The sequence below is a fragment of the Arabidopsis lyrata genome (assembly GCF_000004255.2).
Source record: "Arabidopsis lyrata subsp. lyrata unplaced genomic scaffold ARALYscaffold_2, whole genome shotgun sequence".
Taxonomy (NCBI): domain Eukaryota; kingdom Viridiplantae; phylum Streptophyta; class Magnoliopsida; order Brassicales; family Brassicaceae; genus Arabidopsis; species Arabidopsis lyrata.
The window spans coordinates 15,747,900-15,769,806 of NW_003302554.1; the positions used below are offsets into that span (position 1 = coordinate 15,747,900).

The following is a 21,907-nucleotide window of genomic DNA, read 5'->3' on the forward strand; positions in this document are numbered from 1 at the left end:
AACTGTGTTGCAAGAAGAGACAGAACATAGCACTCATTTGAACAGGTGATAAACGTAAAGCGATCTAGCCTTAATAAAAGGAAAATTGCTGTTCGGACCAAAAAGCATCAAGTGATAATAAAACCAGGTCTTTCTGTTCGCAAGCATTAGAGAAAACAAGAATCTGACAGTGCTCAAAAAAGGTCGAGCGACAAACATTTTTATGATGGGTTTTGCAGGTGAGCTCTTCTTCTTCTTCCTCCTCTAAGAAGCAGCAGCTTTGGGAGCCTCTTCAGTAGCAGGAGTCTCGAAAGTCTCTCCAACTACAAGATCTGGGACATCATCATCATCGTCCTCTTCTTGGATAGTTGCTGGGACATCACCTGCACCTGGAGCTTGTTTCTGGAATTGCTCTGCTAGCTTCTTCAGGTTGTCCAAGTTATCTGGTCCTGCAATTATCAAAGCAAGAAAACACAGTGTTTAACCTCAGGGATCACTGAGGTGATGAAGGATATCGAAGATGGTCACATTAAATGATGCATACCAAGTTGGCTAATAATCTGGGGAAGAATGTCTTGCAACTCTGCAGTAAAATTCAGATTTTGAGATTAGAATATGCACAAACCGAGAAGAGTATAAGATCAACAATGTGGATACAAACACTTACTTTTCGTCTGTGGTGTACCGCTCACAACCCATGTGTTAGCAGCAATAGAAGCTTGAACTGCATTAGCAACATTTGAAAAAGACACACAACAACCATTAGTACAATGAAGTTTTATCACAAGTCTTGTAATTTATATAGCTGGACTTTTTTACCTTTAGGGTTAATGAACTGAATCACTACATCATCCTTAAAAATGTTAACTTCTTCAATGGCGGGAATGGAATTGACTCCAACTCTTTTAAGAGTGCTCTGGAGTCTCTTGTCATCGGTTGTAGTGGTCTTGTGAACAGCCTTCTTCTTTCTGAAATGAAAAAATGAAAATGTTAAGAGAAACATCAAACATGAAAGATTTCGAAAAACAAGTTCACAAAAAAGGCTAATGAGTATAAATACCTTCTTACTGTCCCCTTGCCGCCAGTGCGGACAGTGTTAGCCATCTTCATCAACTTTTCCCTATTCATCTGTGTTTCAAAACACACACACACAAAGCTAAAACCTTTAAGCCCAAAATGTATCTAAGAAGTTCGTATAATCTACACTTGACTGAATCAATTAGACATACACAATAACTAAATCAATTAGCTAAATGTTCAGTAGTCACAAGCCACAATTTTAAGGTTACAGTGTAGCAAGAAGAACAAAGCTCGTATTTTTACAATGAGCTTAACCTAGAGTTTCATTTTTGTCAATCGATTAGGTCTCCATTACACAAACACTACTTTTAAATTACTAAATAGTTCTTCAGAACAAGATAATCAATGACAAAAGACAGTATCTCGAATCAATGAAAAAACTTTATGAATCGAGAGAAAAAAATAAATATGATATTGACCCTTCGGCTAACTCAGAAGGAAACAATCGAATATCTTCAAATGAAAAGAAAGAACGATTTACTGAAGTGGGTTTACCTTGTTAATCGATTTCTAGGGTTCTTCCTTCGTCGAAGGGTATAAGAAGAAGATAAGGGAAGAGAGAAGACAGGAGAGGAGAGAGAGAGATCCAAGCGGCGCTGAAGGGTTTTGCCCTTTAAGTAATTGCGAATGTGTATGTAGCCAATCTCTCAGCTTTAACACTCTCTATACAATTATTATCTAATCACCATCCAACGGTCACGATCTCTCCTTTGATATTACTATAAGCAGCGACCATGGGCCTAACTAAATCTATGGCCCATTTCAGATTCCAATTTTGGTTTTCTTTGTAAAATGCGTAGAGTTAGTTCTTGGAACTCGTTCATATTATTAACACTGCTAAACATATAGTGGCTTCTCCAAAATTTATGTTATCATGATTCAAGATGCAAAACTTACCAATAAAGTTTGATTCTTATATAATTTTGTAGTTCACCAAAAAAGAAGATTAATCCCAAATCTGCAAAATCGAGGGATTTCATTTTTCAATACAAGGCTCACTCTAGTTCCTTTTTCTTTCCAGCTCTTTGAATCATGATACTTGTTACCGCATTTAATCGAGGAATCCTACTTCTTTAATCTTCCATCAAGCTTGGAACTCGAGGAAGAGCTTAAGCTTCTGTAGCAGCATGTCGTTTGTTCCAAAAGGCGGTTTTTTGCTTCCAATCCAATCTCTACCAAGAAGTCCTGCTCTGTCGCTGTTGAGCATTTCCTCGCGGAATGTGGACAGAATCTGGTATATTGATATCTTTAAAACATCTGTAGCTGCATACGCGTAGGAGTACATCCCCCCAATACTTCTTTTTATGGGTTTGACGTCTTTTCTGACCATACTCGAGGTCGCCCATTTGATACTAGCAGGTCCCATCAGTTGTTGAGGTGATTGAAGATTAGTCTTCTTCCCCATAAACGTTTCGATAGCTAGCAAAAGCGATAGAAGTGTTGAGACAACATCAGCGTTTCCACCAGACAGTTGAGCTACTCCAAGCCTGTCTTCCTTGTGAGAGATTGAAGTCAGGGATGCAGTTGTTTGAGCACACCATGCATATAGCTGCAGATATCAGATACAGAGCAAACAGATTTTGGTTACAGCTACCAGAAGAAATCTTCACATAGAAAAGGGATGAAAATTTGAATTGCGATTACCTGGAAAGACTTAAGTGATTCCCCAAACTTTGGATCGATAAATGACTCGGTTGGTGGCTGGAGTGGTGTCTGATAACCTTTTTCAGTAAAGGTGTGGTCTAGCCCAGAAGATAACTTGGAGGCGAGCTCTTCCAAAGGCCTCAAGCATAGAGTGATTACTCTTTTGTAAGTCTCGGTGGACTCCTCGAAGAAGGCAGCACGACGCCATGTGTCAACATTATTTTGTGACACCATGTAGAGATCAAGGTATGCAAGAGACTGCTCGAGGGAACCTGGAGCGCTCCCTTCTAAAGCAGCAAGAAGAGGCTCGCTTGGATTCGTTTCTGCTGCAGCAGATCCTTTTGGAGGAGCAAAGCTGAACCGTTTTGTGTGCAGAACCTGGAAAAGAAAACGACAATTGTAATTAACTTCTTTTGTAGCCAGAACCTGGAAAAGTAGCTAAAGTTTATATATTCCTTGATAGAGTAACAAGTTATACACAAAACAAAGCTCATAGATGAATCCTTCAACGTGTTTAGGCAGGAATAGTTAAGCTATCCAAAAAAAAAAGTAAACAATTTGCGCATATCGATACAAATTTATATGAGTTTTTTCAAAACCGAGTCACATAAACAGAAGACAGACAGACCTTGACATGGGCTCCCAAACAGAAATAGTTAAGTACAGAATTGCCTAACAAAACGGGAAAACAATTCCACACAGTATCAATGCAAAACATAATGGCAAACACAGCTAACTTGCCATTGCTTTTCAGATTTTTCTCAGTTCAGTTTAGCATTACTCAAGTGATAGAGAGTTCTAACTCTTGTATATCTAACATGTCACCTCAACTATGTTCACTTAAAAGTTACAGTGATCTTAACATACTAAACACTATACCACCAATCTAAACGGTTACATCACCAACCAATTACATCTATCAATAGAAAATCAACAAAGAAAACTTAACTAACCTTATGTATATGGTGAGTGACTTCCCAAGAGAGAATCAAACAGAAACTGCCGGCATAAGATAAGACCTGCTCACCCAAGAATCTGGATACAGACACAAGCCCACCCGACCAGTCTAGCAGAAACAATAGCATTATCGTTGACAAGACATAAAGCACACCAGATAGCTTCAGAGCTTGTGTTAGAGCCGAAGGAAGACCAATCTTGAAGCTGAAGAACGGTGGACGCTGTTTGGGAAAACACAAGTAAGAATCAGCAAAGATACAAAATTGATGAAAGATTCCATAAATCAAGAAGCAAAGACACAAAACCTGAATGATGGGAAACTCCAAAACCCATCGCTGCTTAATGACGAAGAGGACTGCGTAAAGCAATCCAGTCACAAATCCCCTAAACCCTATTCTTCCAATCGGTCCAAACGAATCACTAGACAAGCAAAACACAGCAGCGGAGCAGAACCCAGCAAGGGAAGTAGCGCAGACGAAGAGCACGATGCGTAAAGATACGCGAGCACGGCGGCGGAACTCGGGATCCGAGAGGTGACGGAGAAGGCCGAGAGCGAATTGGAGAGGGGAGAGAGGCGAATCTGGAGTCGGAGTAGAGAGGAGAGCTAGTGAGACGGAGAAGAGAAGCTGTGAGCAATGGAAGACGAGGAAAGTGAGGAAAAAGGAGATGATTGAAGTGGTGGAGAAGAGGAAAAGGTTGAAGAAGAAGAAAATGGCTGATGAAGGAATCGATTGCCAGATAAGAAAAGCTGCGAAGCGGTGGCTCACAACCGTCTCCGGTACCGGAGGAGAAGGCATAATCGCCGGCGATTATTTTTGCCCCTTTTGTTTAAGAATTAATTTGAAATGAGTTTCGTGTCGGAACTTGAGCGGGGCCGTGAAGTCAAGTGAGTGAGCCAACGAGGCAGCGACGAAGGTAAGCTAAAGACAGAGGTTGGGGGCTGCCTTTTTACTTTTCACGTTTGAATCGCGGTGCGTTTTGTTCACGCTATCTTTAACCAGGCTTTTATCAGCCCATTGGGCCGAGATTAATTATTTGCCATCTAGGTTCTCGTTTATACGCCGAGATATCCAAATTAGTGAGATATGCATTTATTATAGCCCTAGTCTTTATATATAAATCATCAAACTATATACTGGAGGGAGTATTATAGTCCATATACGTATAGTTTTGATTATTCATAATTGTTTTCTTCAAACTTCTCACAAATGGTTTGTTGATAATTTGTATAGAAAAGAGCTAATAATAGATCAGACTCGGATATCCGAAAATTTAGTTCCTCAAAAAATGTAGCATCAAGAAGCAAGTCTTATCTCGGACAAGGTAAATTCCTCAACAAAACTCTAAATGAATCAATGTCGATAAAAAGAAATTCATGAATCTCAAAGAAAGGTTGGTGATAAGCTGATTTACCTGAGACTCAAGAGATGTGTATATATATGAGAAACCATTACTTATTGGCTGCACACATTCTTCAAATACCAATCATAAGTTTGGCGAAGACCATCTGTGAGAGAAACCTTGGGTGTCCAACCCAAAGACGCAAGCTTTGAGCTGTCCATCAGTTTCCTCGGTGTCCCATCTGGCTTAGTGATATCCCATCCAAGCTTCCCTTCAAAACCAACGACTTCCTTCACCAGCTCAGCCAACTCTTTGATCGTCACTTCTTGACCACTTCCTATGTTAACATGCTCCAACCCGCTGTATCGATCCAGCAAGAAAACGCAAGCATCAGCCAAATCATCGACGTGCAAGAACTCCCTCAACGGACTGCCTGTACCCCACACCACAACTTCCTCTGCTCCATTCACTTTCGCCTCATGGAACCTCCTCATGAGAGCAGGAAGCACATGAGAATTCTCCGGGTGAAAATTGTCATTAGGACCATAAAGATTAGTAGGCATGCCAGAGATCGCATCCCATCCGTGCTGAATCCGATAAGCCTGGCAAGTCTTAATCCCTGCGATCTTAGCAATAGCATACCACTCATTAGTTGGTTCAAGCGATGCGGTTAACAAAGCAGACTCAGGAATTGGCTGAGGAGCAAATTTGGGGTAAATGCAGGAAGATCCAAGGAAGAGAAGCTTCTTGACACCGTGCTCGTAAGCAGAGTGGATCACATTGGTCTGAATCTGGAGATTGACACCAATGAAATCAGCAGGATAAGTGTTGTTAGCATGAATCCCACCAACTTTAGCTGCTGCTAGGATTACATAAACAGGCTTCTCTTGAGCAAAGAAGGATTCAACATCGGCTTGACGTGTGAGATCGAGCTCGGCGTGTGTTCGAAGAACGAGATTGGTGAAACCTTGTTCCTGAAGCTTGCGGGCAATGGCAGATCCAACCAAACCGCGATGACCAGCGACGAAGATTTTGGCGGATTTGTCAGACATCGACGAAACCTCTGCACAATTAAAAAAATAAAAAAAAAACGCTGCGAAATTAAAGACCATAAGAAAGAGGCTCGAACAAAATCAATCAATATCGTCCATACATTAATTTGTAGTTCCAGAACAATCGCACGTAGATTCCATACAAATGTCGACATACGAAAGATTTTAATTCAGATTAATTGAGAAAGATGTACCTGAGCCGATGGTTTCCGCCATTTTCGTTCAAAGAGACCAAGGCTAGCTAGATTTGTCAATGGAAGAAGCTGAGAGATCGGGGAGACGATATGAATCAATGGCTGGAAAGCCACTTTTGGAGAAAAAAAAACCTGGAATGCCACCCTTCTTTTTTTTTTTTATCAGATGAATTAAATTTAAAGAGATTTAAATCCATAATTATGAAAAGACGAAAAAACCAAAACAAATATCCAACGTTATAACCAAAAAAACGAAACCTTTTCGTTTTTTCTCTCGAAAAACCCTAACTTCTCCAATTTCATCTCCTTCTTCTCCGATTTCATTCCGATAATCCTTCGAAATCTTCGATATTTTCTCCTATTTCTTCGATTTCTTCTCGCTTCTCTTCGTCTCAGTCGAGTTTCGCAGTGAATCGCACCGCCCTTTTCCAAAGCCATTGAAAATCTGAGAAATTTTGGAATGGCTCGTGTTAGAAACGCCGAAGGTGAATATGAATCTACGGCGGCGCGTCCGAGAGAGCCAGTGGATTCAAGTACCATGGTCGAGCCTACAGAAGAAACCGGAGAGCAGAGAGAACCAGGGGATGGTGAACCTGGAAGTGAAACCGTCGGGATTCAAATTGATCTGATAGAAGATGCAGCAATTGATGCTTCCGAGAGCCAACCTGCAAAAGAAACCGTCGAGTTGGAAAGAGTAACGACAGAAGGAGAGACCGAGGATTCCGATAGTCAACCTGCAAATGAGAGTCTGATAGAACCTACAATTGCTCAGGTATATACATTAGTTTGAGAATGGATTAATGGTATTCAAGGTACAACTAGTTCAACTAGTGAATTAGGTTGTCTTTGAATATGAGTATATATAATTTTGATGCTAGTTCTTGGTATAATTGAAGCGGAGAATATATAGGTTTGAATTTATGTGTCTTGATACAACTAGTTCAACTTATCCCGATTATATACTTGTTTGAATTGTGTGTTTTGAGACAAGTAGTTCAACAACTTAAACTCAACGATTATGTTTTGAATATGCAGGATACATATGAGGAAGAGGATGATGTTGCAGGTAATGCTAGTGAAGAGGATGAGCATGGTGATGTTGGTACTGGTAAAGATGATATAGAGGCTGAAGAGGATGTTGGTATAGAGGAGGAGGCTGCTGCTAAAGATGGTATAGAGGAGGAGGTTGCTGAAGCTAGTAAGGACGTTGCTGGTATAACAGCTGATGATAATTATGATAATGATGATGATGAAGATGATTCCCAGCCACTTCCGCCAGAGAAGATGTGCTTAGATAGTTCAGAATACACCAAAGGGTGTAAAATAGGAACTAGGTGTAAAGTGACTGAGACAGTGAACTTGATAGAGAAAGAGTTTAAAGACGAGGCAATATGGTTCAGAAGTCACTCTCAGTTCAAGCATGTATTCCACATGCCTAGGGAGCCAAACCACATGACTCAAGGCATGTGGATGCTTATGCTGCGCACAGTTGACACAGATCTTGAGAGGGAGTGTTGGTTTGTGGTTAATGGAGTACCTATTAGGTATTCCATCAAAGAGCATGCGTTGCTAACTGGGTTTAATTGCAAGGAATACCCGGAGAAGCATGAGGAAATGGGGAATTTGAGGTTTGTGAAGAGAATCTTCAAAAGGACTGAGAAGATAAAGGCATCTGATGTATTAGCTAAGTTGAAGGGAAAGAAGAGTTGGAAAGGAGCTGATAAGAAGAAGTTAGTAGTCTTGTATTTCTTATGCAAGATACTAAAAGCAAGCTCAAAAAGTGATGGAAACATAGAATCCTTTCTCTTAAGGATTGTTGATGATTTGGATGCATGTGAGACATATCCATGGGGCAGGTATTCATTCTCAGAATGTATGAAAGGGATCCGGAATATGATGAAGAATTTGAATGGGTCTGTCAAACCTAAAGCTCAACCTAGCTTTAGTGGATTCATTGTACCTTTGGAGGTAATCCTTTGTTTTTGATGTCTGAGTATTTGAAGTTGTATATATTGTTTTATGATATTAACTGTGTGTGTTTTTTTGTAGATTCTGGCTTATGAGGCTATTCCACATCTTGGACTGAAATATAGAGTACTTGTACGTGCAGCAAATGACTGTCCAAGGATGTGCAAGCACAAGTTTAAAGAATCTGCCATGAAAGGTATCCCTTTGGAAGAAATATATCAAGAGCTTGGGACTAGCAAGGTTAGAGTTTCTGTCTTCATTTGATTATTTGGTTTGTGTCATGTATTTGACAAAGACTCTAAGTTAAATGTATGTGTGTGTATGCACAGGATATTGACAGCATATTGGTACCAGACCAATATGAAAAATCTCTGTTGGCTGGAATCATTGAAGATAATGTTGATGATGGCCTAGGGCAGATTGATATCATTGTTGACAGTTGGAGAGAGCGTCTAGTAGAAAAGAAGAAAAAGATATGGTGGGAAGGAATGTACCAGCTGGACCAGGCGTCCCGAGAGATTGGTAATAAGTTTCTTGAGAATGAAGACCCTGAGCAACAAGCCCCTGAGCAAGAAGTCCCTGAGAAAGAGAGTTCTAATATTGCTAAAGTTGTTGCATCTCTTGCCTCACTAACAGAGGTGGTGAACAATGGCTTTCATGCCATTGAGGAGAAGTTTAGGGATATGGAGATTAGAGTGAAGACTCTTGAAGTGTCTGTGGCAGCTCAGGGATATCATAGTCCGGTGTTTCCGCCATATGGGTCGCCTCTGGAAACACAATATGGGACAAGAACTGATTTTGAGGGTGGGCAGATGAGTCAAACCATGGAATTGGTTTTGTATAATCCCATTTCTCCAACTGTTCCAGAACAAGGTGAGTGTAGAAGTTTCTTGGTTATTTATTGAACTCTTAAAGTGGACTAATAAACTGTTTTCTTTGTACATTGTATGAAGGTGATGAGGAGGAGGAAAAGAATGAGGAGGAGAAAAAGAATGAGGAAGAGATGAAAGGAAAAGAGAAGAAGAAGGGCAAGAAGACAAAGAGGATGTTGCAGCAAGAGGGTGGACCTGTAATAGCAACCGGACAAAAGCGAACAAGGGCAGCTTCCCAACATATTAAGACACCATTTGTGGAAGTGCAGCCGAAGAGAAGGAGAAAGAAGTAAGAACTATGGTTGATGTGTGCTGGTGGTGTAGGAAAAAACTAAAAAATCTTTTGGACATGATTATTTGTGTTTTGAACAAGTAGGAACTATTGTTGATGTTATTTTGGTTGTACCTGGAGTTAGTACTTGTTATTTTGGTTAATTTTAGATTTCCTACTTTTGGGTACAACTGTGTTCAGTCGGTACAACTGGTCAAGGCAGTACAACTGGTCAAGTCGGTACAACTTCGTGGTACAACTATGTCAAAGCGAAGGCAACTTTTGAAATAAAATTGGTCAAATACTTGTTAAACATTTAGAAATAAAACTAGGTCAAATACTTGTGGTACAACTTTTAGAAATAAAACTAGGTCAAATATTTGACATTTACAACTAGACGGTACAACTGGTCAAGACGGTACAACTTTGTGGTACAACTATGTCAAAGCAAAGGCATAAATACTTGTTAAACATTTAGAAATAAAACTAGGTTACTAGTTCAAACTTAAGAAACTAATAGGAAATAAAGGAGATTAGTCTACATAGGGTTATTACAAACATAAGAAGTCTACAAAGATTTCTTAGAGGAATACATAAATACATAAGTGGTTATTACTACCACTTAGATAGCAACTCCTTCAGCCTACCAATCTCAGTTTCTTTCTCCTCCAAACGCTTCTGAAGATCATCGACTTGAGCACGCATAATTCGAACAGACTCGCGAAGGGACTCCAACATAGGATTTTGGTAAGCGTGGTGGATTGATTCTTTCTGGGTTTCAAATTTGTTATGGACGACAGTAAACTCCTCATTAACCGCATCATCCCACCACTTTTGAAGGTGTTCTCCACCATCCTAAGCATAAGCATCATTCATCAATCATAAGAAAAACGAATTCATCATCAACAATACAAAAAAATTCATCATACCTCAAAATTTGGACATTTGTATTCCTTTCTTCCTTGATTATTGCCAGTGGTACACACAACAAGCTTAACGTAGGTTCCACAGAAACAATATCTCGGAATACCCCAATTACCGTCAGCTCTTGCCCAACTCATATCCTCACTCGGCTCCGATTCGGAGCTTTGAGTATAACTGATTGGCATTCTCACTGCAACTCCTCAAGAAGAATCAGAAATTTAAAAACCATAGATATAAATCCGAATCTAGGATATACAAATCAAAAACGGAGAACCCCAAATAAGAAAACCGTAGATCCAAATCCGAATCTACAAACCCAAACCCAATCAAAAACGGAGAACCCCAAATAAGAAAACCCTAGATCCAAATCCGAATCGACAAACCCAAACCCTAGATCTAGGAATTAGAAAGCACCAACCTTGAGAGATAGGAGTCGTTCGCCGAAATCTCTCCTCTCGCCGTCGGGATCTCCGCTCTCGCTCGCCGGAATTTTACTTCTCTACTTTTTTGGGTTTCGCAAATGAGAGAGAGAGAAACTAGGTAAGAGAGGGAGACAGAGCTTATAATAAAACCCTAGATCTATCGATCTATCTTCCTTTTCCTTTTAAAAGAATATCTAAAAACAAAAAATACTTTTTAAAATAAACAAAAAATACTTTTTAAAATAAACAGTTGTACTTTGGCGGCTGTACTTGTTTAATAGTATTAAATATGAGGGACCCATGACTGAATATACTCATAGTTGTCCAGTTGTACTAGGAGCAACATAGTTGGACTTTTAACACTTTTTCTTGTTTTCAGTTGGACTAGTATTTAAATAACTAATTATAAGTTGGACAAATGATTATTCTTAATTATTTGGCATATCCAAGGGTTACATAATATTATATTTACCAAATCATTTGTCCAACTTCTTTCACTATGATTTAGGTTATCTTATAGCAAGTATCCCTTATACTATAAGGGGTTGTTTGTGTGAGAACATCATTTTCCATAGATTTTTTTAAAAGTTGTATTCAAATGTTTAAATTTTCTTTAAAAGTTAATTCTATTATGATTATATTATAGAATTATTATTTTATTTCTTTTTTTTTTTAAATATGTTGTTTTATAATACTATCGTAGCTGTACAAGTTGAACCAGTTGAATAGTTAAAGCTAAACTTATGGACGCATACTTGTAATAGCTGAACTCAGTATATAAACGAATAGAAATACAACTTAAAACAAACAGACATGTTCTTAGCTTAACTCAGTTGAACCAGCTGAATTGTTAATGCACAAACGAGACACAGACATGTTCTTAGTTGAACCCAGTTGAACCAGCTGAATTGTTAATGCACATGCGAGAAATACAAGTAAAACACAGAAACTCAAGTTAACCATTCTCATCATTGGGAGGGGGCTGCAACCAACTCTCCAAGTTAATGCCAGGCTGTGCCTTGTTTTGGGTCCTCTTTCGTCGCTTTTCCCCGGTGGATGGAAACCGGGTTTCTTGATTTCTACCTTTCTTTGGTTTGTAATCCGGCGGTTTTGCGATCTTCTCCTCGTAGTCAGCTGGGAAAGTCCATTGAGACTCATGCGGCACAACGTAAATCGTTTTGTAATATGCCAATGCCCACGTCTCGATCAAGTAATATTTCGAACAAAGACCATATATGCTTACTTCCGTGGTTCTCCATTCATTCCGACAATGCTTAATGGCTGCGGCTATACTATGGATGCAAGGGTACTTGTCTATATCAAAACACCTACAAGTACAAGATTTCATATCCAAGTCCACCAAATATGTTAAACCATCAACTCCAATTACGCTATATTCGCGTCGGTAGCTGTTAAGCTCAGTGACCGTCAACTTCGCAGCTATAGGACATCGGATATGTAATATATTCTCCACAACAGGCACCACCTGCGTCGTGTTCGATGCATTGGCAGAATCTTTTCGATGTTTGTTGAACCATTCGGAAAACTTCTCCAATATCGCATCAATCATCGGTAATAGATGGTACTTCCTTACTTCCTTAAACACAGCATTCATTGACTCTGCGGAGTTGCTAGTATCTATGTTGTACTTGTCTCCCTCAGCATGACTCCTAGCCCATTGTTCAACCCCAATAGAATTATCTAGATATTCAGCAGCTCTAGGATACCTTCTCCTAAAATCACCATACTGAATGTTGAACTCGGTCTTAGTATATACATGAGCGCATTCCTTGAATTTATCAACACCTACGTCCTTGTCCCCAGTCAACTTTGGCCTAAGGTTTTGGGACAAATGCCATATACAATGACCATGTGATGCGTTTGGAAACACGTCCATCACTCCCTTGATGATGCTTTGATGTCTATCGCTTATGAAAACCAAACCATCTTCATCCGGTACTACCTTTCTCAACATTCTAAAAAACCAATTCCAACTAGCATGATTCTCACTATCAATTACACCAAACGCAATGGGGTAATGGTGACGATTAGGATCCTGAGCTGTTGCAATAACTAACATCCCACCATATACAGTTTTCAGAAAAGTTGCATCAATCACTAACACTTTCCTCATTGCCTTAAACCCTTCAATGCTTGCTCCTAAAGCGATAAATAAGTACTTGAACCTCTCTTCTGCATCCAATTCCACTTCCGTTACTGTCCCAGGATTCACCTCTCTCAACATGTGGAGATAAGCATACAACATCGTGTAGCAAACTTCAGGGTTCCCACGCATATCACTAACATGTTGTTTTTTCCCTCTCAAGGCGGTGGAGTATGAACAATCCAAACCAAGTCTTCCTTTAACAAGAGTCATGATGGTTTTAGGATCCGGTGTTTTCAATTGACCACGGAAGTCCTCATGCAAAACACTTGCTACTAATCGTGGTGTGCCTTTTTGTTTAAAATATCTAGTACTCTCCTCACACCTAGAGCATGTATGCATGTTTTTGTGAACTCTTACACTCCAAAAATCTGATTTCTTTATTCTAGCAACTCTTAAATACCATTCACAACCCATGGAAGCTTGACTGCATTCAATCATAAGTCGCACCGGGTCCGACTTCACACATCTCACACCAAACAACTCGGCCTTTGCAGCTCTATTAACCAAATCCCATACAGCCTCCTTAGAAGGAAATTCTTGATCTTTTTCCAAAACCATACCATCTTCCCATTCTTTAACTGTTTCCTCACTTGGTTGTACAGGCCGTGAAAGCTCAACATATTCATGCCTAACATCATTCTCACAATCTTCATTTACACCATTCTCTATCATGAGCTGTTCAATAATCGGTTCATTACCTATAGCAGGCTCTTTCTCTTGTTCTGATCCTTCCCCCCATCTAAAAGTACTCAAGTTTCCTTGATTATTTACATCATCAGTCCTTACATCATCAGTCCTTACATCATTGGCAGCCACTTCCCCATAATTCAAACCGCATGAACTTCTTCTCTCTACTCTTGGTACTAGCTCTACCATCTGATTACTTTCAAGATTGCATAACTCCACATGCAAAATTGGTCTAAATCCCTCTTTATCCAATGATGTTAAGAATATACAAACATCCTCATCATCTAAAATATAAGACTCTCTCCTTCCTTTACATATCATGTAACTCAATTTCATCTTCCTTCTCGCTCCGTCTATAGCAATCTTCTTACAGATCTTATCTACCAACACTGGATATGTTATTCTCTCCAAAGATGTTGTCTTAAACATTATAGCATATAGTGAATTGTTGCAATTCCACTCATGCTCTTCTGAATAGTACCCTCCATAGTCAAAATATATGTTTGTCTGGATCTTCTTCTTCATCGCACTGCAGATAGAACAAAATAAATCACTAATTTCGATACAGCACTTGTAACAGGTATACCAATTGTACCAGTCGAACTACACTATCATATATGTACCAGTTGTATTATTCAATTTCAGTTGTACCATTACCTTCTGCAACAAACGATACAAAGGAGGAGCTACATTCTAATTTCCCTCAGATTCAACACGATTGAACTCATAAATCCTACTATCTAGAGATTTCTACATTACACCTACCATTGCCAAACTCTACCATTGCAAATCAAAATACTCTTCTAAGAACTTACTTGCTTCAATCGAGATCCAAGAATGGAGGGGAAGAAAGAAGACGCTGCGACGGAGGAGGCGACAGCCGGCGAAATGGATGACTTAACCAAAACAGAGGAGGAGCGTTTCGGGAGTAGACGAGCTGCAAATCTGTCGACCTCTCGATCTTTCGATCCAACAATGGCGGAGATAAGTAAAGCTGTTGCGCCGGAAATGTCAGTCACTCTCTCGAGCTCTCAGCTCCGGGGAGAATCTTCAACAATGTCGGGGGAAGGGAAGACACAGATTCGAGATTGGATCGAGAATTCATTTCTCGATTTCAATTATTTTTTATTTTTTCTTTCTTTTTCAATTCATTAAGGGTAAAGGAGTATTATCCTATTGAGAGGTGGCATTGAGACTCTAAAATGGCAGTCGTGATTAACATTTCCGGTTCAGTGGCAAACTAGCCTGTGCCTCGTCTATTGGTCAGCAAGATTTTATACCTTAAAAAAAAAACGTTTTAGGTCCAGGGATCTGTCAAACCGTTGACTTTCACCCATTATGTTAAAATCGACTCATCCAAATCTCGTTGGCCCACCAAAACAGGCCCATCTGTTACTAACTGTTTTGATAGCATATTACTAGATGCCAAGATATTCATGAACCACACGTTTTGGTTTGTTAAACCAAAGTTTTAATGATCGACTTATATGCGTGGATGTGGTTGTTAAAATGTTCCTAGCTATAAACCAAACAAAAGTGAAAAAAAAAATCTGTTCAATTTCCAAGTTATCTGACTCTTGAACCCGAGAACAAAATTAAAAGAAACAGCGGAAAGATCTTTTATTACAATATTTGATGAACAAAGGAAACAGAGAAAAACACACACAAGTTTTATTTTTCAGTCTTATCTCTTTTAATTTATATATTTGAAAACACAGAGAGACTATTATCCCTCTTAATTTTTCTGTCACATAGGCATGGGTTTGGACAAAGCCTCTCCTGTCTCATTAGCTTTCTTGAACATAACCCAGTAATCAACCTGCCAGTAATCCCCATCGTTTAAAGCCAAACGTCAAACGCCAAATCTATCCTGATGTATCCCAACATTGGTGCATCCATAGCTGGGCCATGAAAGTTTTCTGCTTCCTGCGAAGCCAGGACAAAACGAAAACTTGTAGTGATGATGATAGTCAGATTTCTGTATCTGGAAGAAACCATCTTCTTCGTATACTTCTGGCTTCGGACCAGCCATCACCCGCCAGTAGTTTGAGTTAGCGCAGGCCAACGTGTCTGCTATGGCCAGGGGCGGAGGTAGGAAGGAGTGAGTGGGGTCACATGACCCCTATCAGAATTCTCTAGAGAATAGCTACTGTTTCAAAGCTTTCATTCTCTTATTAAATACACAATAATAAATGAGGGCACGTATTGTTAGCTGTTTTTATTTAAAGGGGCGTCCATGCACTCTTTCCCTTTGATTTATATCGGGCATTAAAATGGAGAAGTGAACATGATTGAACATCTAATAAATGGGCATGTGCTTCACTAGCTCTCTTTATTCAATATGTAGTTTTCAAGAAAACAGAGAGAGGTGTTTATCAAAGGGAAAAAAAAATAACAGAGAGGTCTGTTTATTTAGTAAATAAAGATCGAGGCTTGTCCTCTTACATAGTCTTTGACGAAACTTCGGTCACATTGGCTTTTTTGAACATAACCAAGAAAGGCTCATCGCTTAAAGCCAAACGACGAACGCCGAGTTCATCCACGAATATCCCGACATCGCTGCATTTTGGACTGCCAGAGTCGCAAGTCCGAGGACAGAACACAAACTTGTAAGCACCAAGATCCCCAGATTTCTCGATCTTGAAGAAACTCTTCAACGAATCTTGTCCAAACCCTTCTGGTTTAGGACCAGCCACAACGAAGTACTGCTTCCTCTCGTGGTCAAAATCACCGACCCACCAGTAGGTTGACTGAACGCAGATCGTGGCTCCGATGTCTGTTTCGATGTTGAGGTTCTCTGATTCGGGAACGAATGCAACTTTAAGCCTCCAGTTTGAAAATTTTACGGGAATGCCCTCCTCGAGTTCTGAAGATTCCTGCACGATATCGAGAGGACATAGCTCACCACCGCGGCCTGCTAGAGTCAGGCCGCCTCCTCGGCCACGGATGACAGGGAGAACGTAGTAACTTTCGTGGAATATGGTGTTGCCGTCGATGTCGAGAACGGCACCATATGCGTTTGAGGCCAAAGCCGCGGTTAAGGCAAGAACTAAGTAAAAGGTAGGGTTCATGGTTTTGGTAGTTTTTGTGATAGTATAGCCAATGGTTATTTGTGGATGAAGAAAATATGGGTTGATGTAATACTTATTTATAAACACGTTAGTATGATTTTAGCCAATGGAGACTAGGTGAGGCGGCTTTGATAGCTAGTGTATATATGCTTAGCTTGTAATCTTTAAACTCTCAATATTTATATGATTTTAAGCATAGTACACATTGAGAAATGAGAAGATGACCTTGATCATATCTACTAACATTCTACACACGTTTCTTTGATTTGTATATTTTGGTTAAGCTCAGTTTTGTCAAAGTGTTTGACTAATCTGGAGGTGGACAGCTATTAACTCTAGAGTCGAGATCACTGTGTCCCCACGTGTGGATTTTGGATTTTAATTTTTTACTATTCTAGTTTGATATAGTAAGTTTTCAATTTTATCCGTCCCTGACAACTTACAATTCCAATTTCTTAAAACAAGTTTATGTTTCGTTCAATGGTTTTAATTACGTTTTCAGAGATAGAAAAATTGCAAAGGATGTAAACCAAGATATGTTTATGCTTTTTTTAGTGTCTATGGCAGTTCAATTTGACCAAACCAACCTAAATGGACACGTAAGAGATAGTAATACTTTGATCCTAATCCATACATGTCATGTATTTTTCTTTCTCGATCTCTAGGCAAATATTCATATATAAATTCAATTTGTCAGTGCCATGTGCATATCATCTTTGTTTGGAGCAGAACTATGAATTATAAGACTTTTAATTTTAATGAGTAGATGTCAAAGTATATGCTTCAAGTGATGAAATTTTCTTACAAAAAAAAGAAAAAAAAAAAATTTCTTTCTCAATATTGGCAACTTTAATTTCTCCGTCACTGTGACAGGCTCAGCCATTAAAAAGACTCTAGCTGAAGTTCCGTCAGATCTAGGTCAAACAAATGATGTAGTTACGGTCCATCAATCGGACGTTTCTCTCCATTTAGTTACTTCGATTGAAGGTGTTTCTACTCAATCTAAGCCTGCCGTTGAAGCTTTAAAGAAAGCGGACCCGGTTAGCTCCATTGCTCCCTCGACGGTTAAAGGTAAAGACCCTTGGGTTGGTCTTTTCAAAGGATCAGCGAAAAGCCTATCAAAGAAGGGAAAAGCATTTGTTTTGCCATCTGGAGAAACTTGTGTCAAGATCCCAAACTCAATAATTGAAAAAAATCTTAAAGCTTGGGATTCGTTTATCATTGGCCAATTCTACGCAGACCCTCCGCCTCAAGCTCTGATTCACACCATTGTTAATGGCATTTGGAGCCCAAGGTTCAAGGACATCTCTGTCTCTAATTTGGAAGGCAATGCTTTCCTTTTTCGCATTCCAAATGTTCAAACCCGACAAAGAGTGTTAAACCAATGCCTCTGGCAAGTAGAAGGTCAGACTATGTTTGTTGCAAATTGGGAGCCGGGTGTCGTTCCTGTTAAACCAGAGCTCACCTCCGCGCCTATTTGGTTGGAGTTGCGGAATGTCCCTTTGCAGTTTTTCAACGATGATGGTTTTGAACGAATTGTGGGACAGATTGGAGATCCAAAATTCCTCCATCCCTCTACGGCTAACAAATCAAATCTCGAGGTCGTAAAGATTTTCACTCTCATCGACCCTCGCAAGCCCCTGCCTGAAGCAGTTAACGTGCAATTCGACACCGGAGAAATCAAGAGGATTCTGGTTTCTAGCCCTTGGATGCCCCCAATCTGCTCTCATTGTAAAGAGGTTGGGCATAGTTTGAAGAGGTGTAGAACTGCGCCAGTAACGTGCAAAAGCTGTAATTCAACAAGCCACTCTGCGGAGAAGTGCCCGAGAATTAAAGGTAATGGTGTGAGGAAGCCTTCTAGTGTGAAAGAAAAAGCTTCAACTTTTATTCCAGTGGCAAAGTCTAGGCAAGTCCAAGTTCCTGAAGCAAAGACGCATATTCAAAACAAAGGTTTGACTTATGTTGTGAAATCAAAGCCATCATTAGAAATTGATCCTCCATCTGATAGCCATCCCATCATTCTGGTTGGAGACTCTAGTAAAGCTGCAGGAAAAAAAATTCTAGTTGAGAATGATCAGTTGGTGAAAGGCAAAGTATCTGAAGCTGAGCCAGATTCGTCTGATACACTTTCTAGTGAAGAGGGAGAAATCTTTGAGGAAGATTTCATCTCTGAAGAAGAACATGAATACTTGGAAGTAGTTTCAAAGAGAAATCGGAGAAACTTCAGGGGGACAGGCCCCAATCTCCATTAATGTCTATGTATAGAGACATCTTTTGTTGGAATGTCCGCGGATTTAATAAGCAATCCCATAGGAGCGGATTTAAGAATTGGTTTTATAGTAACAAACCTCTTTTTGGTAGTCTTATTGAGACTCATGTCAAGCAGGCGAAGACCGCAAAGTTTGTTAATGCTCTCTTACCTGGCTGGCTTTTTGATGATAACTACGCTTTCTCGGAGTTAGGAAAAATTTGGATCCTTTGGCACCCTAGTGTAAAGGTGATTATTCTTTCTAAATCGCTCCAAATGATTACATGTGAAGTTCAATTTCCTGGTAACCCTGTGTGGTTTGTTGTCTCCTTTGTCTACGCTTCGAATGAGGATGCTTTGAGGAGATCTCTTTGGGAAGAGATAGTCTGTCAAGCTGCAAGCCCGCATTTGGTTGGCAAAGCTTGGGCAGTTTTGGGAGATTTTAATCAAATCCTGAATCCGGTTGACCACTCTTCTCGTCTTAACCTCAATATGGATAGAGCAATGAGGGTTTTTAGTGATTCTCTTCTGCAGGCCTCCCTAATGGATCTAAATTACAGAGGTTGCTCGTTTACCTGGTGGAATAAGAGAAGAGCAAGCCCAGTAGCAAAGAAACTTGATAGAATCCTTGTTAATGACGATTGGCAGGTCTTGTTTCCCTTCTCGACTGGTTTTTTTGGTGCACCAGTTTTTTCTGATCACTCGCCTGGATCTATCTTGCTTAACCCGGCGACAGTCAGACACGTAAAGCCTTTCAAATTCTACAATTATCTGCTCAAGAACCCAGATTTCCTGCCTCTTATCTGTGAAAGTTGGTTCTCAATAAATGTGGTTGGCTCCTCTATGTTTCGGGTTTCTGCAAATTTGAGAGAGCTAAAAAAGGTAATCAGGCTCTTCAGTAAATCAAACTACTCAAACATTGAGAAAAGAGTTCAGGAGGCTCTTGAGGTGCTCACAGAATCGCAGTCCAGAATGCTCTCTAGCCCTTCAGAAGCAAATGCGGATTTTGAGCTTGAAGCCTTAAGGAAGTGGGATATCTTATCCAAAGCAGAGGAGACTTTTTTCTATCAGAGATCAAGCTTATCTTGGCTCGGGGATGGTGACAAGAACACAGCTTATTTTCACCGTATGGCAGCAACAAGACACTCAATAAACCACATTCATTTCTTAGATGATGCTGCCGGAAACCGCATTGATTCTCAACAAGGAATTCACTCTCTCTGCGTGGAGTATTTTAATGACTTGTTGGGAAGTCATGAGCCGCCTCCTCTGTTCATCCAAGATGACATCTCTGCGCTGCTCAATTTTAAATGCTCTGAAGTCCAGAAAGTCAAGCTTGATTCTGCTTTCACTAGGGAGGAGGTTAAGGCTGCTTTTTTCTCTCTACCAAAGAACAAGACCAGCGGGCCTGATGGGTACTCCGCGGAGTTTTTCACAAGTTGTTGGAGCGTAGTGGGGGCTGAGGTTTCCGCAGCAGTTGCTGAATTTTTCTCCTCAGGTTCTTTGCTCAAACAATGGAACTCTACATGCCTTGTTCTGATCCCCAAAATCCAGAATGCGTCAAAGGTTTCAGATTTCAGGCCAATCTCATGTCTAAACACCGTGTATAAAGTAATCTCAAAGCTCTTGGCGGGTAAACTCAAGTCCATTCTTCCTTCAATGATCTCTCACTCTCAAACTGCTTTCTTGCCCGGGAGACTGTTATCAGAAAATGTCTTGCTCGCCTCTGAGATTGTACAGGGCTACAACAGAAGGGACATTTCTCCAAGAGCTATGCTGAAAGTCGATCTTCGAAAAGCTTTTGATTCGGTCAGATGGGATTTTATCTTATCAACTCTTTCAGCTATTGGCATTCCGGAAAAGTTCACGGGTTGGATTAAAGAATGCATTTGCACACCGAGTTTCTCTATCTCCGTAAATGGAATGACAAATGGGTTCTTTAAGAGTACCAGAGGACTGAGACAAGGAGACCCTCTTTCTCCTTATCTCTTTGACCTCGCCATGGAAGTTTTCTCAAAGCTAACGCTTTCCAGGTTCAGTTCAGGCTACATTTCTTACCATCCAAAGACTTCTGACTTGGGAATCTCACATTTGATGTTTGCGGACGATGTCATGGTGTTTTTTAATGGTAGTAGCTCCTCCCTGCACGGTATTTATGAGACTTTAGATGATTTTGCAGGCTGGTCGGGGCTTTCTTTGAATAGAGATAAGACTACGCTTTACCACGCTGGTCTATCAGAGAGGGAAAAATTGGAGCTTGATTTGTATGGCTTCCCCGTTGGTACCCTTCCTGTGAGATACTTGGGGCTGCCACTCATGTCAAGGAAGCTTCAAATTGACGAGTACTCTCCCCTCTTGGAGAAAATCACGAACAAGTTCAGGGGCTGGGCTACAAAGTCTCTCTCTTATGCCGGTAGAACGCAACTTCTGAAATCTGTAATCTACGGTACAATCAACTTTTGGATTTCAACTTTCATGCTTCCAAAAGGCTGTATAAGGAAGATTAGTCTCTCTGTTCAAGGTTCCTTTGGTCTGGCAAGATTGACTCCCACACCAATGCAAAAGTGGCTTGGTCTTCTGTGTGTTTACCTAAAAAAGAAGGTGGTCTTGGGTTAAGAAGAATCTCTACTTGGAACACAACCTTATGTCTTAGGCTTATTTGGTTGCTTTTCTCAAATAGTGGTTCTCTTTGGGTTGCTTGGCAGCACCACCAATTATGGTTTTGCCTCTTGTAGTTTTTGGGATATTCAATTAAAGTCAACCGACTCTTGGTTCTGGAAATACATCCTCAAGATTAGGCATCTGGCAAAACAGTTTATTAAATGCAGCTTGGGGAATGGAAATAAAGCTTGGTTATGGCATGATAATTGGACTCCCCTTGGCCCACTGTTGGAGGTAATGGGAGAAAATGGTCCCAGGAATTTAAGGATCCCTAGGAATGCAAGAGTCTCTCACGCTTGCTCTGCCCATGGCTGGAAGCTTGCTCCTCCTAGATCAGAACATGCGGTCTCTCTTCAAGTCTTCTTATCA

The 21,907-nt window shown here is 40.2% G+C and overlaps 6 protein-coding genes across 7 annotated transcripts; 1 reads left to right on the top strand and 5 right to left on the bottom strand.

Moving 5' to 3' along the window:
* Positions 1-5: 5 nt before the first annotated feature.
* Positions 6-1,693, bottom strand: LOC9324978 (nascent polypeptide-associated complex subunit beta). Its single transcript, XM_002888869.2, has 6 exons — positions 1,555-1,693; positions 1,040-1,107; positions 799-947; positions 647-703; positions 524-562; positions 6-428 (listed from the first exon to the last, which is right to left on the bottom strand). Exons 2-6 carry the CDS (start codon positions 1,105-1,107, stop codon positions 244-246), a joined length of 498 nt encoding a protein of 165 aa, XP_002888915.1. The 5' UTR covers positions 1,555-1,693; the 3' UTR covers positions 6-243.
* A 215-nt stretch (positions 1,694-1,908) lies between these two features.
* Positions 1,909-4,770, bottom strand: LOC9324979. The gene is made up of 4 exons (XM_002888870.2): positions 3,966-4,770; positions 3,657-3,881; positions 2,704-3,081; positions 1,909-2,608 (listed from the first exon to the last, which is right to left on the bottom strand). Exons 1-4 carry the CDS (start codon positions 4,455-4,457, stop codon positions 2,144-2,146), a joined length of 1,560 nt encoding a protein of 519 aa, XP_002888916.1. The 5' UTR covers positions 4,458-4,770; the 3' UTR covers positions 1,909-2,143.
* Positions 4,771-4,897: 127 nt separating this feature from the next.
* On the bottom strand, positions 4,898-14,844 carry LOC9324980 (GDP-L-fucose synthase 1). 2 transcript variants are annotated; one of them, XM_021036022.1, is made up of 3 exons: positions 14,819-14,844; positions 6,248-6,339; positions 4,898-6,064 (listed from the first exon to the last, which is right to left on the bottom strand). In XM_021036022.1, the coding sequence occupies exons 2-3, from the start codon at positions 6,267-6,269 to the stop codon at positions 5,115-5,117; spliced, it is 972 nt and encodes a 323-aa protein (XP_020891681.1). In that variant the 5' UTR covers positions 6,270-6,339; positions 14,819-14,844; the 3' UTR covers positions 4,898-5,114. The 2 variants fall into 2 exon arrangements, with proteins under 2 accessions (XP_020891681.1, XP_002888917.1); XM_002888871.2 differs by lacking the exon at positions 14,819-14,844 and having other exon boundaries at positions 6,248-6,380.
* Positions 6,585-9,546, top strand: LOC9324981 (uncharacterized protein At3g43530). The gene is made up of 5 exons (XM_021036020.1): positions 6,585-7,019; positions 7,283-8,215; positions 8,297-8,455; positions 8,545-9,088; positions 9,169-9,546. Exons 1-5 carry the CDS (start codon positions 6,708-6,710, stop codon positions 9,378-9,380), a joined length of 2,160 nt encoding a protein of 719 aa, XP_020891679.1. The 5' UTR covers positions 6,585-6,707; the 3' UTR covers positions 9,381-9,546.
* Positions 9,925-10,488, bottom strand: LOC9323543. The gene is made up of 2 exons (XM_002888872.2): positions 10,288-10,488; positions 9,925-10,213 (listed from the first exon to the last, which is right to left on the bottom strand). The coding sequence occupies exons 1-2, from the start codon at positions 10,465-10,467 to the stop codon at positions 9,974-9,976; spliced, it is 420 nt and encodes a 139-aa protein (XP_002888918.2). The 5' UTR covers positions 10,468-10,488; the 3' UTR covers positions 9,925-9,973.
* Positions 14,845-15,834: 990 nt separating the features above from the next.
* On the bottom strand, positions 15,835-16,875 carry LOC9324983 (kunitz trypsin inhibitor 1). Its single transcript, XM_021036023.1, has one exon. The coding sequence runs from the start codon at positions 16,627-16,629 to the stop codon at positions 16,000-16,002; it is 630 nt and encodes a 209-aa protein (XP_020891682.1). The 5' UTR covers positions 16,630-16,875; the 3' UTR covers positions 15,835-15,999.
* Between the last annotated feature and the right edge of the window lie 5,032 nt (positions 16,876-21,907).